Source organism: Epinephelus lanceolatus, chromosome 1, assembly GCF_041903045.1.
Source record: "Epinephelus lanceolatus isolate andai-2023 chromosome 1, ASM4190304v1, whole genome shotgun sequence".
Classification (NCBI taxonomy): domain Eukaryota; kingdom Metazoa; phylum Chordata; class Actinopteri; order Perciformes; family Serranidae; genus Epinephelus; species Epinephelus lanceolatus.
The window spans coordinates 26,187,553-26,202,834 of NC_135734.1; the positions used below are offsets into that span (position 1 = coordinate 26,187,553).

The 15,282-nt window shown below is 41.8% G+C and overlaps 1 protein-coding gene across 2 annotated transcripts; it reads left to right on the forward strand.

Moving 5' to 3' along the window:
• The first annotated feature begins 11,235 nt into the window (after positions 1-11,235).
• On the forward strand, positions 11,236-14,897 carry LOC117256230 (amphoterin-induced protein 1-like). Of its 2 annotated transcripts, none has more exons than XM_033625520.2 (2): positions 11,236-11,452; positions 12,438-14,897. In XM_033625520.2, exon 2 carries the CDS (start codon positions 12,496-12,498, stop codon positions 14,032-14,034), a length of 1,539 nt encoding a protein of 512 aa, XP_033481411.1. In that variant the 5' UTR covers positions 11,236-11,452; positions 12,438-12,495; the 3' UTR covers positions 14,035-14,897. The 2 variants fall into 2 exon arrangements, with proteins under 2 accessions (XP_033481411.1, XP_033481412.1); XM_033625521.2 differs by lacking the exon at positions 11,236-11,452 and adding an exon at positions 11,508-11,782.
• The last annotated feature ends 385 nt before the right edge of the window (positions 14,898-15,282 follow it).

Here is a 15,282-nt window from a genome sequence, read left to right on the forward strand (position 1 = left end):
CAAGGCGAAAGCACAAAGAGTTTGTTCAGTCGAGCTATGCAACACCTGACAGGACTGAAGATAGATTTGTACCTTACTGACAATTAAGCATCTCTCACGTCATACCTTCAGATATCTTGTTAATGTGTTGGAGTGATGTTAGTGGAGATAAAGGGTAAAGTGATGAATGGTGCCTTAGACACAGTTGCAGAGGAAGCAGACAGTCAAACAGAGGATGGAGGAACAACTGAAACAAAGCAACTGTGTGAGGAAGAATATCTTGTTGGGTTATTTTTGTTATTATTCCGATGAACATTAACCAGTCTGGTGATTTATCATCCCTGAGATTCATGTTTCGTTTGGCATCGGGAGTTTTACATTATGGTGGTGGATCATATCAGACAATATGAGTCATTCATAACAGGAATGGTACAGCTTTTCTGAGTCACTGTGCCGCTGGCAGGGGCGCACCATCAGGAGAGGAAAACCAGGCAAATGTTTACGGCTCCCGCAAAAGAAATTGGTAAAAGGTGCCCCTGATGGCCTCTCATATTGACGCAAAGACAACTGTAAACCCCCCTTAAAGGAACAGAGTTAAAGGTTTAGGGGGATTTAGTGGCATCTAGTGGTGAGGACTGCACATTGCAACCAGCTGAAACTTCTCCCCAGAGCCGCATTATCGCAGAGGTCTCCTCCTCTCCAAAACAAACGCACCAGGGGATTTTAACCGGTTAAAACACTGAATTAAGTAGTGTTTTCCGATACTCTTGTTGCAGAGATCCTGCTGTCTACGGTGGCTGACACGAAAAAGGCGAAAAAACGTGAATGGCCCTACCTAGAGCCAGGGTTTGGTTTGTCCGTTCTGGGCTACTGTAGAAACACAAGGACCAGCTTAAACATAGTAAGTTGCCCTCATGAGGCTTTTATCATATCAACCCTCGCAGATCCTGAGGTCCTCCAGCACCAGCCTTTTAACTGTTCCAAAAGTTAGAACAAAAACCCACAGGGAGGCTGCATTCAGCATTATGGCCCTCACTTGTGGAATAGTCTGCCAGAAAGCATCAGGACTGCAGAGACTGTTGATGTTTTTAAAAGGAGGCTCAAGACTCACCTTTTTAGTTTGGCTTTTAACTGATTTCTTTTACTCTTTTAATTCTTGTATTATATGTTATTTTAATTTCTAATGTTTTTAAATGATTTATTTTTAAATCTTTATGCATTTTATCATTATTAAGTTTCTAAATCTTCATTTATTTATTATTTTATCTCATACTTGTTTTATCTTATCATATTGCCTTTTAGTCTTTTAGTTTTTAGCTCCAGTGTTTCCTCATGGGGGCCTCCACGCTGAGAGGTGTGCCCGGTCTGCCCAAGGGGACATCGTCCTAGAGATCCCTCAGGTCCGGAGGACTGGGGGGGCTCTGCACCATGTGTGGAGTCCACCCCAGGTGGTCTCTGTGGCTGCGCTCCCTATGGCCGTAGGGTGTGACACCTCTCAGTGTGGATGAGCTCCCCATAGGTGGTCCTTTCCTCACCTGGTTACTCAGTGCCCAGCCATGTTATTGACTATATTGACCGTGTGTGTGTGTGTGTGTGTGTGTGTGTGTTTATATGTGGTGGTGGGAGGGGCAGGTTTTCAATATGTATGTAATATTTTTGTTGTATGTTTTTATTCTGTGAAGCACTTTGTGCTGCATTTTTAATGCATGAAATGTGCTATACAAATAAAGTTTGATTTGATTTGATTTGATTTGACCAGCGCCCTGTATAGGTCTAAATAGCTCATTCTAAGGTAACAAAAGCATGACAATTACTATTTTCAGGTGATTAAATACGGAAGAAAACAAAGTTGTACTATATATCATATTTCTGACGGTGAATCCCCCTAAATCCTATATAAAAACCCAATACAGTGCACTGCCACTGCCCTAAAAAACACCTAAGTGGGGGACCTTCTAGCTACTGTATGACAGCTGGATACTGTTTGTTAGGACATTCAGCTAGTTACCTGTAACTATCATGATTACAATGTTACATATAACCGTCAAGTGTAACAGTTGGGGCCTAAGGCTTCTTTGCATGGGCCATGATACACCATAATAATTTCTAGGGGGCATCATAATAATAGCAATAATAACAATAAAGGCAAATAAAAGGAAATACACACGTATATGTACGAGAGCTGGACTTTCCAGATATTCCTGAATGACTGATCATATATTTTACAGACATCAAATTGTGATATGACAGGCAGTTTTCCACCCAACAACCATTATATTATGTTTTAGTATTTAGTGTTATTTTTATCAGCATAAACACATTTCCCCATATTTTTCATTTTAATTATATTACTATGGTGTTTTGTTCTTTGTCTTGTTCTGGTTACTTATTTGCTTTGGAGTATTTGTCTTGTCTTAGTCCTGTCTTGGTTTTGTATTGTTCTTATTTTACTTACTACGTACTTTCTTGTGTCACTGTTGGATTGACTAAATATTACTGTGTTTTCTATCTGCTCTATTTGGAAAATTTCAATAAACAGACTGTGGAAAAAAAGAAAGAAAAAAAGACACTGACTCAAACGGCCTTATTTACTCAGACAGGTCGTTACAGAGCCTCGGCGTTCTGATTGCAAAAGCTCTGTCCCTTCAGTTTTCAGTCGGGCCTCTGGAACAGGTGAAAGACTTCTGCCTGAGGATCTTAAAGTATGTAAAGGATTAAAAGGTTTACCATATAATGTGGAGCCAAGTCATTAAGGGCGTTCAAGTTAATCAATATGATGTTAAAATCAATCCTGAAACCAACAGAGAGCAAATGTAAAGAGGCTGAAACAGGTGTGATGTGAGCGTACCTCTTGGTTAAAGCCAGGCAGATGAGTTCTCTAAATTATGACATATAGGCTTTAGATATTTGCAGTAATTACTGTTAAACTCTTGATTTAAAGGCAGATGTCTCATGGTAACAGTTTCTCTATGTTCTGTCTGCTTCATATGTTCCAACAGAATCCACAAGGGCGCCTTTTGTCACGATGAGACTGTCATCTTTAACAGATAAAATTAGTGTAGGGAGAAATAAAACCTACCAAATATATATATATATATATATATATATATATATATACTCATGAGATATTCTTCTGTAAGTCTGTCCATCACTGCAGCCATGAGGCCTCTTTCAAGAAGCGGATTTACTGGATAACAGATATTTCACTTAAGTCCATGTCTCAGATTCAGTGGTGTTATTTTACTCAGCAAAGTTTTCCAGATATCTCAGCAGACCTGCCTCTTGAACGGGCTCTGAACATGTCGGCTGTGCCAGATGGTGGCAGTGTGTCCACTATATTGTGCATGAGGTACAGTAACTGCCTGCTTCACCCACTGAGGTTACAGTTATATATTTATAGCTGCACACACCAATACAAATGAAAAGGCTCAGCTTAACATGCATGTGCCTAAACATAACTGTCGAGACAGACTCTCCGGCTCACACAGTCTTGTAAATAAACAGTCGGTACAGACACATGGGGACATCTCACAGGCACAGACAACTGCCAGGGAGTCACCTGACAAACAAAAACAGATCATAATAACTTTTTACGACAATAAAACTAGGATTTTATTGTTGTGTTTGGGTGCAGATTTGGATAAATAATAATGATACAAAGGTCTATTTCAGCACATAGTGTATTATTGTATAGATGGAAATAAACACCTATAGTTTTCTTCTCTAATAAGAAAATATGTATTTGTCTTCTTGCTGTGTTTTTCTCTCTGTGGCTTTGAAAGAATTTCAGTGTGTGATACATCTGACACATTAATGGAATTACTATTGATCCCTCTGTGAGGGAAATGAGCTCGAATTTTTGTCATCAGCACTGACTTTCAAGGAAGACATTATTAAGAAAGAGTCTGCTGGGGCGTCGGTGGCTTAGTGGTAGAGCAGGCGCCCCATGTACAAGGCTGTTGCCGCAGCAGCCCAGGTTCGACTCCAGCCTGTGGTCCTTTGCTGCATGTCACTCCCTCTCTTTCTCCCCCTTCACACTTGTCTGTCCTGTCAAATAAAGGCTAAAAATGCCCCAAAAATATCTTTAAAAAAAAAAGAAAGAGTCTGCTGCTAAAACCCCATCACAAGCACAAAACATGCACGCTGTGTGAGCTCTAATAGCTTTGTTATTTCAGCTCGGAGTTAGAGTCAAAATAAATCTACCACTTTGCTCTAAATAAGTGGTTCCCAACTGGTGGGTTGTGGTCCAAAAGTGGGTCATGGGTCCATTCTGAATGGATGGAAAATGACTTGCAAATGTGTCAAGTTTGTAAAAAACACACTTTATTTTTAAATGCAGTGAATTTCTGACACAAAGCTTTTATTTTGAAGTGCCATTTCCTGCTGTAGAGTGAGTCGCTAACAGACAGCTACCTGTTAAAGACAGCAAACTAGCTGGATGACATGGCCAAACACAAGTATGATGCTGAATGTATTAAACTGTGTGGACCCTGAACTAATGACTAAGGAGAAATCAGGACCCTGTGGCTGCACCATTTGGGAACCATTGCTCTAAATAAAGTCCAAAAACAAGAAATAATTTATATGGGTTGTCTGCACTCATGCATGATATCGCTTTAATGTATTGCCATTTTATTCTGCAGTCACTCAGAATAAGTCTATGAGTTACATTACAAGGAGAAATTACAAAGCGTGAGACTCATTTAATAACCAGTTTCACTGTTGTGCACATGCACTACACACTGCAGTCAACAAGAACCTATTGTGTTGATCCACAACCTTATTGATTACTACAGAATGATACAAAAACAATCTTTTTTTTTATTCTTTGATGTCAGTGTATATCCACACGTATGTGATGTAAGTCACTTATGACACATCATGACCAAAATATATCATTTCTGATCATCACAATGATCTATTAGTTACAGTAATATGTTCACTATCAGTTCATACTAAATAGTGACATCCATTATTTTTCCAGTTGTGGGCAGCAAGCAGCTCTTCTTAAGAAAAGAGGCTGAGCTCATTTAGCTGATGGGCTGGGATAGATATTGCCATAACATGCTGCGTCTGCCCCAGAGCTGTGCCTCATTTATAATTCACAAGAGAACTGTAAATCTCCGGAGAGCAGAACGCCCATCCACCAGGCCACTGCCGACATCAACCCTGCTATCTGATCCTTCCCAAGCGAACACACATCAGGTTGAATAAGCTTTGTGAACAGGCTGTTGTGACAGCGAGAGGTGAGTTTACATAACTCGCTCTGGGACAATAAAAACACAACTGCCAAAAGACAACAGTGAAGATTGTGAATATGGAAACATGACATTCATCAGAGAGAGTCTGTAACTGTAGAATGAATCATTGTGGCTTTGTTAAAGGAAAGGCTGCAGTGGTTGTGTCCTTTGTGAAGACTGTCATTGTGAATTTAGATAAAGATACAGAACAAAGGTGGAGATGTGCTCTTTTTTTGTTAGTCACCAAACCTGTGAAACAACCTAAACTTACAGGCTGTATGCGGCTCTCAGCCCATTGGCTCCGGGTGAAGACATAAAGCTTTTAAAACAAGTCACAAATATCTAGTTTGTTTTTTAAAAAAAAGGCTCAGTTACATCCTTAAACAGCAGGGAGCTGACGTTTTTAGCAACTGTATTCAAGATGGAGTAATTGGTTTATTTGCTGGGGACTATTTTTAGCCACGGATTAATACACACTTGGTGAGCTGCTGAGTATTTATAGCAGCAAGACGGTGTAAGTGAGATTGACTCAAAATAAACTACAGTGCCTTATGTTCATCATAATGAACAAACATGTGAGCTGGTGCAACAGTGTAGCTCACTGACACTGAATAACTTTTGTAAAAATAAAGGAGGTCTATGAGACAAACGAATTAAACATATCAGGCTTGGACGACACAGGCGATGTTTGAAGGATCAGTTTACTGTTGGCTTTGATCTTTTAATGAGGTTGGTTGACTATTTGTTGGGAGTAGAGCCTGCGTATAGCACACTTTGTCAACCCCAGATTAGGTGTACAATCCCGCTATATTTTGATCATGAGAGACAGAAGAATGAAGTAAAGATAATATTTAATTCAGAATATGAGCATACAGATTAACAGATGAGTTGTGCTGATTAACAGCACAGAAGTCTTTGGTGCTTGAACACCAGAGGGAGATATTTTGTGATCGAAGGACATCTGAGTGGCAGCTGGATAAATCCCCCCATGGGGTCCAGACACTGGTGGTGGTGGTGGTGGCTGATGACTCTGAGGCTGCTGACTGCTGAGGCAGATGAGGCAGATGAATCTGTCAAGACTAGGTGGTGATGGAGAGGTGGAGGGAGTGCACAACTACAGCAGAGGAAGAACCATATTTAAAATGAGGAGCAGTAAGATGATAGGCTTACAGAGAAGGTGTGTCACTGTGCTGTTGGTTGATTGTGAATCAGATGAATAACAGTTGATGACTCCATTGACAGACCCACACAATGACACCTAGCGACAGTGAGTGAGCATGCCTACAAGGAGTAAAAGAAAACTTACAGCCTGAGCATGAGAAGTATTGTCTTCCTGACTTTCACTAGATCTTCATTAGTGGTGTTTTTCGATACTGTGTCTCTGGATGCCTGCTGCTTACAGTCTGGCACCTTTTCGCTACCTTTTTATAAAGCCCCGACCTCACCTGAGCACTGTGGGGGTACACGCCCATAAATATGCCGAACACAGAAATGAGAAGAAAATAAGAAAACTTTTGTATGAGTCTATACATTGTTTTTATTGGAAAATCCTGCACAACAAAGACCTGCATCATAGCAGCAATCCTGTACATGTACAGCAGAATAATGCCCTTGTTTTCGTGTGTGTGTGTGTTACTTGAATGTGTGTCCTAACACTAAAATCACACTGGTAATGATGGGTAATTACTGCTACTGGGGTTCGTGTCACATTATTATACAGTGGAGGTTGCAGAAGCATCACGCCTGCACAGCTCGGCCCCAGCGACACAGATCCGTATCTCAGTGGACCAAGTAATCATGATATGTGTTTTTGTAGTCCAGTGAAAGCCATGTGTCTCCATATTTGGTGATGTTTAGGTTTAAAAATAAGACCGTTTTTAGTTCATGAAACGTTTGGAGATACGTGCTTTTCATTGTAGAGTGCAGTGAGAGCTTTATGTTTCAGGTTAAAGATTTGACTCATAAATGAATCATTATTTTTCTGTTCAGTGTTCAACACAATACAGCATGCTTCACACTTTCCCATAATGCTTAGCAGCTCCGGCATAAGAACAGTTTGATTCTGACCCTGAAAGTGGGGCAGCTTCTGTGATGATGTATGCACTGAATTAATGGAAGCACACACTGCATCAGCTTTTAGGATAAAAAGCTCCGTATGAAAAGGTGTCCTCTGCACCTCTTTATAACTTCACTCATAAGTCCATAATGTAACACAAACCAGTTTGGGAGAGGATGCAAGCACACATCCGACAAAAAGATTAATGATGATAATAAAAGATAATAATCCTCACGTTACAGCACTCTGGATGAGCTGATCCATATACAGCTTCCTCTACAGGGACATTAAAAGGGTTTTAGTCGACTTCTCATTTGCAAGAGTTTATTTGAGAAAACATTTGATTGAGCTTTTATCATTATCTAAGTTCTGACACATGCCTGAAAGCTTTGGTCATAAAAAGGCCGTGAGGGAAAGAGGAAGGAGAGGCTACATTTACTTAAGCATTTATCAGAGATGGAAAGACTACACATAGATGTTTCATACATTTTTCAGTTGAGGGTAAATTTTTCATCTTCCATCTCAACTTGATCACACTTCAAATATAAACGCTTGGTCAGTGGCCCTCAGCATCAGACACCAGCGCACAGAGGCACCCTCAGCAGCAGTATGAGACACATTGGGTGGCAGCACTGTTTGACGGTCCAGGTAACCACTGCTAACCATGTGTAACCAAAAGTCAATGGAGTTATTTTGATAACAACGTAGTGTGCTTGTATGTGTCACATTCTACGCTAGTGACATATTTCACATGACTTTAAATTATATTTGTAACAACCATAGTTTATATAAGCCAAAACATTATAACCGAAAGACTGAGATCGCAGATACAACCGGCCAAAATGAGTTTCCTTCGTGGGGTGAATGGGCTCAGCCTTAGAGATAGGGTAAGGAGCTCCAACATCCAGAGGGAGCTCGGAGTAGAGCCGCTGCTCCTTCGCGTCGAAAGGGGTCAGTTGAGGTGGTTCAAGCATCTGATTAGGATGCCTCCTGGGCGCCTCCTGCTGGAGGTGTTCTGGGCACGTCCCACTGGTAGGAGGCCCCAGGGCAGACCCAGAACATGCTGGAGGGATTACATATCTCATGGCCTGGGCAAACCTTTGGTTCCCCAGGAGGAGCTGGGAAGCATTGCTGGGGAGAGACACGTTTGGGGGGGATTTGCTTGGCTGCTGCCCTGGCAACCCAGCCTCAGATAAGCGGATGAAAATGGATGGATGGATGAGCAGAAACTTTACATCCAGTAAAAACAGTGTATTTTAAAAAGCGTAAATTGATAGGCAATCCCCTGGGCATCCAAAACTGACGCAGGAGGGTACTCAGCACATTACATTTAGACGTGTGAGTCCACTGACATGGTGTGAATGAGAATGTGTTTTCAATCAGAAAGTGCTGATTTCTATAGTCTATAGTCGAGGCATCTTTATTTATATAGCCCAATATCACGAATCACAATTTGCCTTGGGGGGCTTTACAATCTGTACAGTGTACAACACCCTCTGTTCTTTAGACCAGTGGTTTCCAACTGGTCCAGCCACGGGGTCCAGATTTCTCCTAAGTCATTAGTTCGAGGTCCATACAGTTTAATCAGCATCATACTTGCGTTTGGCCATGTTGTTGGGCTAGTTTGGTGTCTCTGTAAAGAAGCTGTTGGTTAGTCACTCACTCTACGATGGAAAACAGCATTTCAGAATAAAAGCTTTGTGCTGGAAATTTACTCTACTTAAAAATGAAGTGGTTTTTTTTTTTTTTACAAAACTGACACGTTACCGAGTCACTTGCAGTCCATTCAGAATGGGCCTGTGACCCACTTTTGGACTGCAACCCACCAGTTGGGAAACACTGCTGTAGACCATCATAGCAGGTAAAGAAAAACTCCCCCCAAAAAAATTAACAGGGAAGAAATGGAGTAAACTTCAGGAAGAGCAACTGAGAAAAAAAACCCTGAACTGACAGACGTGTAATAGATGTTGTGTGAACAGACCAACATAATAAAATGACAATATAGACAATGTATGTAACAAACATAGAATGTTAACATATGAAACAGATGGATCCAGGAGGATGGACAGTGTGTTTGACTTTGAGTTATCTGGTATATTTAACATGGAGGCAGTCATTTCAGTTATCAGTACAAGGCCATGATAACAAAATTACTGCTAAATGTTTAAAAAAAAATACCAAAAATGTACAAATTATATGATATAAACAGTTTGGTAAACTTTTTAACCTGTTTTGTAGATTGCAAATCACAAATGTTGGTTCAGTAATTATATAGCATGTAAATCTGTTGAGGATTTCTTTCACCAGGATGTGGATTTGGTTTTATTTAAAGACTGTGGGATGTAAACTATCTGGACAGGGTAACAATGTCCTGTAAATGAGACCTCACAGCGTGACTCGATCCATTATTGAAATCGTGCCTGCATTCCTTTGTCGCAGTTTAAACCCTTTAATCAAAGACTAGCAAGTCAGTGTTGGTCAGTGTGCTGCTCTTTGACCTTTTGCTCCCAGCTGACGTCACGGCATCCCCTCTGTGTGTGCTCTCTGCACTCATTACATGACAATGATTTTATACTGCACACAGCGCTCTCATTGTTTGCTTCCCCCCAGCCATCACCTCCCACCTTTGGCACCCATAGCAACCAGACCATTTCATGTTCACATCCCTTTTTATGTGAGGGTGTCTCTGTGAGGTGACCTTGCTCTCAGAAGATTGACAACAAGGAGTTTAATTTGGAGCTGTACCTCAGCTGGATGGTCATCTGTCATGTTAACGGCAGCATCACCGCCCTTTTTACCTTCTTAAGCTTCAGACTCTCATCACAATTCCAGTGTGTTCTGACCATTTTCTGCCCATAATGTAGGCCTTCTGTTAGTCCTATTTTACTGTCTTATCTTGGGCTGTTGTGTCACAATCCACTGTTAAAGCAGCTATAATTGAAATTTTTATAATCAAATGATTTGTATCTGCAGCTCCCCTCGGCTATATGAAACTTTACAGTGAGGTAAAGCTCAGTATTTAGCTGTCCAGGTGCACCTTTACTGTCTTGCTTCACGCTCACCGTTCTCATAGCGTCGTTTTCAGACGCAGCAGGCTGCTGTTTTCAGCGAAAAAGCTCTGATGAACCCACAGCACACTACATGCTCAGCTTCAACCAGCAGACAGACACAGTTAGACTAGCTGATGAACACAGTGGAGCATTTAGGACTCAAACATGTGCTCCATAACTGCTGGATGTGAGAGTCTGACAAGTCTGAACTAAGATAAATGCTATGGCTTCATGTTTAAATCTTAGTAACGTAATATGATGACAATATGAAAAGGTGTTTTATCTAGTTCCCAGGACAGGACTCTGAAAACTGTTTATGATACTGTGACCACATGCTGATATTGATCCCTCACACGCTGCTGCATGCACATCACGTCCTGTGCTAAACACTGCTGCAGCTGCAGTTCTCTCTCTCTCTCTCTCTCTCTCTCACACACACACACACACACACACACAGAGGAGCGTTTGCCCTGTCCTTCACCAGATTAATAAGACGAACCAGAGGGAAGGACTTCATCATCAAAGACATCATTGCACTGAATGAGCCACTGCAAGGTGAAAAATCCCAGCATCCCCGAGGACATCTTTTCTGTTTGAGGAGAAATGCATCATGATAATGGACAATATAAAAATGTAATGAGCACTGGGGGAAAGAAAGGACAATGGAGGACAATCTGAAGCTCACCTCAAAGCCTGTCCATTCCCCCAGATGTTTATCACACTGCATGACAATCAAGACGTTTAATAAAGGATTTTTAACACTGTGGCTGGTGTCACACACATGATCTGATGTTGTTACAGCTGTCAGCTTAATAGTAGAGCACTTCACCCTCTGAGGATGAAGTCACACAGGGAGAGACAGAGGGGGAGAGGGAGAGGAAATGTGACACACCCCCTGCTCTGCTGTTTGCTCCCCTCAGATCAACTATCAGATGGTTGGGTTTCCTCATCAGTGCGGACTGCAGACAGGCTTTTCCGGTCATTCCGTGCGTCCCGATGATCGCTGTTGCTGCTGCTGCTGCTGTGATGAAGAGGATGAGACTGTCCTGTGGCGGATCATCTGACAGACCGGACTGCTGAAGGCTCCCACTCGTTTCTCCTCGGATCTTATAAGACACCGGCAAAAGGTAAAAGCACCGGCGGGGACACTTGAGTCTGCCGGGACAAATGTCTGTGAGACAGAGAGCTGATGATGGTCGGAGTAGGAGGAGGAGGATGATAATAAACAACTGTATGTTAATAATTTAAGGTGTAAATATAGAGTATGTTTAATTCTAATTAACATGATGCCGAGAATATAATTCATAAATTGCGTAATGACGACATTTTTTTTTGCTGACCCGCCATCACCCATAACTTTATGACTATCTAGTGACCTGGCTGCTGCAGTGCACCCCAGGGTGCATTAGAGCTGTGGTTCCCAACCTTTTTCCTTAAGGGACCCCTTTTCTATCGAGGTGAGATTTATTATGGATGTTATATTAAATGCAGAACAATGATAATAAATGTACAAAATCCAAAAAGTGGACACAATAACTGCATGAGGTTTGCGTAAAATGAGAGATTTGGATTAATTTTGATCCGATTATTTCCTGTCAGTTTTGCATCAGAGGTGAGTTTTTCTATATTTTTTAGGAACTTTTTGTACAATTCCCGATCTGTATTATTAATGTTTCCATATAAGCCTGATTTTATGTTTTGTTTTGTTTTGTTTTTTGACAAATGTCATGTTTTCCTTCTCCCTGACTTTAAATTTTGGCCATTGTTCTATTTGCTCTTTGATTGTTTTAACTGTGTACATTTCTAAGGCAGGAGGCTCTGTGAATATAGCTTGTGTTCAGGTCTTCACTTTCAAATATTTGCCCTCATCTTGTGAGATGATTTTTAAGCTTATATCTTGAATAACAATTACAATTCCATTTAGTTTTCTTTGCAGAAATTGACGAAATGCTGACACATAACAAAAAGCATTACTTACTCCCTGTAAAATCAAGAAGGCCACGTGACCCTCTCTGAGTGCATTAGAGCACGAGATGCTGGGAGTAAAATGACGTCTTTTATTTGGATGCTCAGTAAAACTGTGCTAATTTATTGATGTCATTGTCCACACAGCTCCATGAGTCTCCACCTTGAAGACTAGAACACATCCAGACTGCTGTAGTGTCCTGACATGATGGGGGGGTCACTCTGGATTTCCCATGGTGCCTCTGAAGCGGTGTTTAGAGGAAGGAGCTTCATCACTGTTCTACCTCTGGCTTTATTGTTGCCAACAGTGAGAGTCAGTGCACAGTTCATAGCAAGTCCTCTGGACTGCCAAAAGACCTGTGTGTGTGCCAGCAACATCGTCAGCTGTTCCAAGATGAATCTAACCAACGTCCCCATTGCTCTTCCTACATATACAGCTGTTCTGGACCTGAGCTTTAACGACATCACCAAGCTACGTGCTGAGTGGACCCCTGCGGCTCTTACCCGACTACACACCCTGCTGCTCAGCCATAACGGCCTCACCTTTCTCTCCTCTGAGGCGTTTGTTTATGTGACAAAGCTGCGTTACCTGGACCTTTCCTCTAATGGGCTCCGCCTGCTGGATGAGTTCATTTTTGAGCCACTGGAGCACCTGGAGGTGCTGCTGCTTTATAACAACCGCATCTCTCAGATAGACCGCTCTGCCTTCTCCGGCCTCGTCAACCTGCAGAGGCTCTACCTTAGCCAGAACATGATCACACGCTTCCCCTTGGAGCTGGTGAGGGAGCGGAGCCGGCTTGAAACTCTTAGACTGCTGGATGTGTCCTCCAACCGAATCAAAGCCCTGCCCCTCCATGAGCTTCAGGCTCTGCCCGCCTGGATCAAGAATGGCCTGTACTTCCACAACAACTCACTGCCCTGCAGCTGTGAGGTGCATGAAATGGTGGCACGCTGGCACCTCAAGGAGCTCAGCTCTGTCATGGACTTCAAGGACAGCCACACTTGTGTGTTACCAGGCCCACAGAAAGAGAAAATGGCCATACTGGACCTGGACAAGGTCTATTTGAACTGCAGTGAGGTGAAAATTTTGGACAAAGAAGCCTATCTGGAGCAGTTCCTGGTACTGGACTGTGACACCAGGGAGAAGGACATGAAAAAGTGTTGGGTGCTGCCTGGAAACATCCCAGTGTCTCCACTAGACAAGACATTTGTGGTGCGTCCTGATGACAGCCTTCAGATTGGCCCTCTGAAGGCAGAGGACTCGGGGGTCTACACTTGCTATGCCAACAGTGACTCCCTCAATGAGACAATATATGTTACTGTAATGGTGTTTAATTCCACCAAGAGTGGTGGACTGGAGAACCTAAAGACGGCCTACACCACCCTCGTAGCATGTCTGATCAGTATAGTTATGATTCTCATCTACCTCTACCTCACACCCTGCCAATGCGCTTGTTGTCCAGGTCAGGGCCTGACAAAAAGCGACGCCGGAGACAGCCTCCACTCCTCAACCGTTAGCATCTCTCAGGCACACGAAGAGACGGGGCAAGAACGAGTGGAAGGCGGAGGCTTCGCCTACAGACATGCGGCCTTCCTGCAACACAAGGAGCAGCTGGAGCAGAACGGGAGGTTGAACCCAATAGGTGAGGAAGATGAGGAGTGGCAGGGGGATAACACGGAGAGAAGGAGGTCTAACACAGAGTCTGTCAGCTCTGTGTGCTCTGATACCCCCATGGTGGTGTAACAGTCAGTGCATGGCCTGCAGGATTAGATAGTGATGGCTCGACTCACGTGGATGCACCACAGAGATTTCTATGCTTTGAACATGCAAGATTCAGAAGGTAAAGCATTAGTGGGCTCTCACAGCTGGCAGCACTGTTACAGTAGCATGTACAGTGAGTGGATAAAAAATAAAATAGAGCAACGTCTTGATTAAAAATCACCCCAAAACATGTCGAGAAATGTGGTTAAAATGAATTGTGAGCTAATATATTTTGATGAATGCATTTATTCTATGACTTTACTTAATTTGTCTTTTTAAAAATGCTTTTAATGCTCCTATTATTTCAATAATTTCACTTTTACTGCACATTATTGGCTGGATCTGCAAAAATAATTGCTATGCAAATAAGAACATACAAATTTAAAATATATTTTTAGCTTTTTTTATGGAAGTCCCTAAAAAATTAAGACATACTAACTCCTAGCACTAATTACTCAGAGACAACAAACAGCATGAAAGCCGCTTGCATCTAAACATCCTGAGACCGCACTTTAAATAAAAGTTATCCAGCTTTTTTATGCAGTCGGGATGAAGGCACTACAAAGATTCAAGTTTCAGTGATGTTGGACAAACGTTGCTGCTTGAAAGAGAAGCTACTTTTTATGCAGAGCTTGCAGAGCTCACCTAATTATCACTGCGAGATGTTTAATATTAATGCCGTGTTTTACATTCCTGTTTGGTTTTGTCGGCCTTTAGAGGACACAATACTGTAAGGATTACTCTTATGCAATTTTATCCTTTCATGTTATTTTAGATTTGAGGGTGATTTACGCTCAGTTAATAATATATGTGTTTGCAGTAAGTGACCTTCTGTTGAAGTGTTTTTTTAAATACTGCTTGGTATGCAAGTCTATTTTAAGTCGTGTTTGCTTCAGCGTAATGACAGAATCATTAAACCAGCCTGTTGTAATACATCGTACTTTTACTGTAATTCACTTTACTCAGAAATCATAATTTCTATTAAATTTAGTTTGATTTGTTTCTCCATAACAAGACACACATCATGACAAAAGGTTTTCAGATAAACATGAGGACATCCAGTGTGGTGGCAGTTATTAAAGGTATACTATGCAGGGATTTACCAAACAGACCTATACAAAAGTAATCCCTATCAGACATCACATATGACCTATACGAGATGTGTGGTGGTGTTTTTTTTCTGCAGAGTCTCTGCCCTCTGACTTATTTTGCTGTGTTCAGGACGTCTCT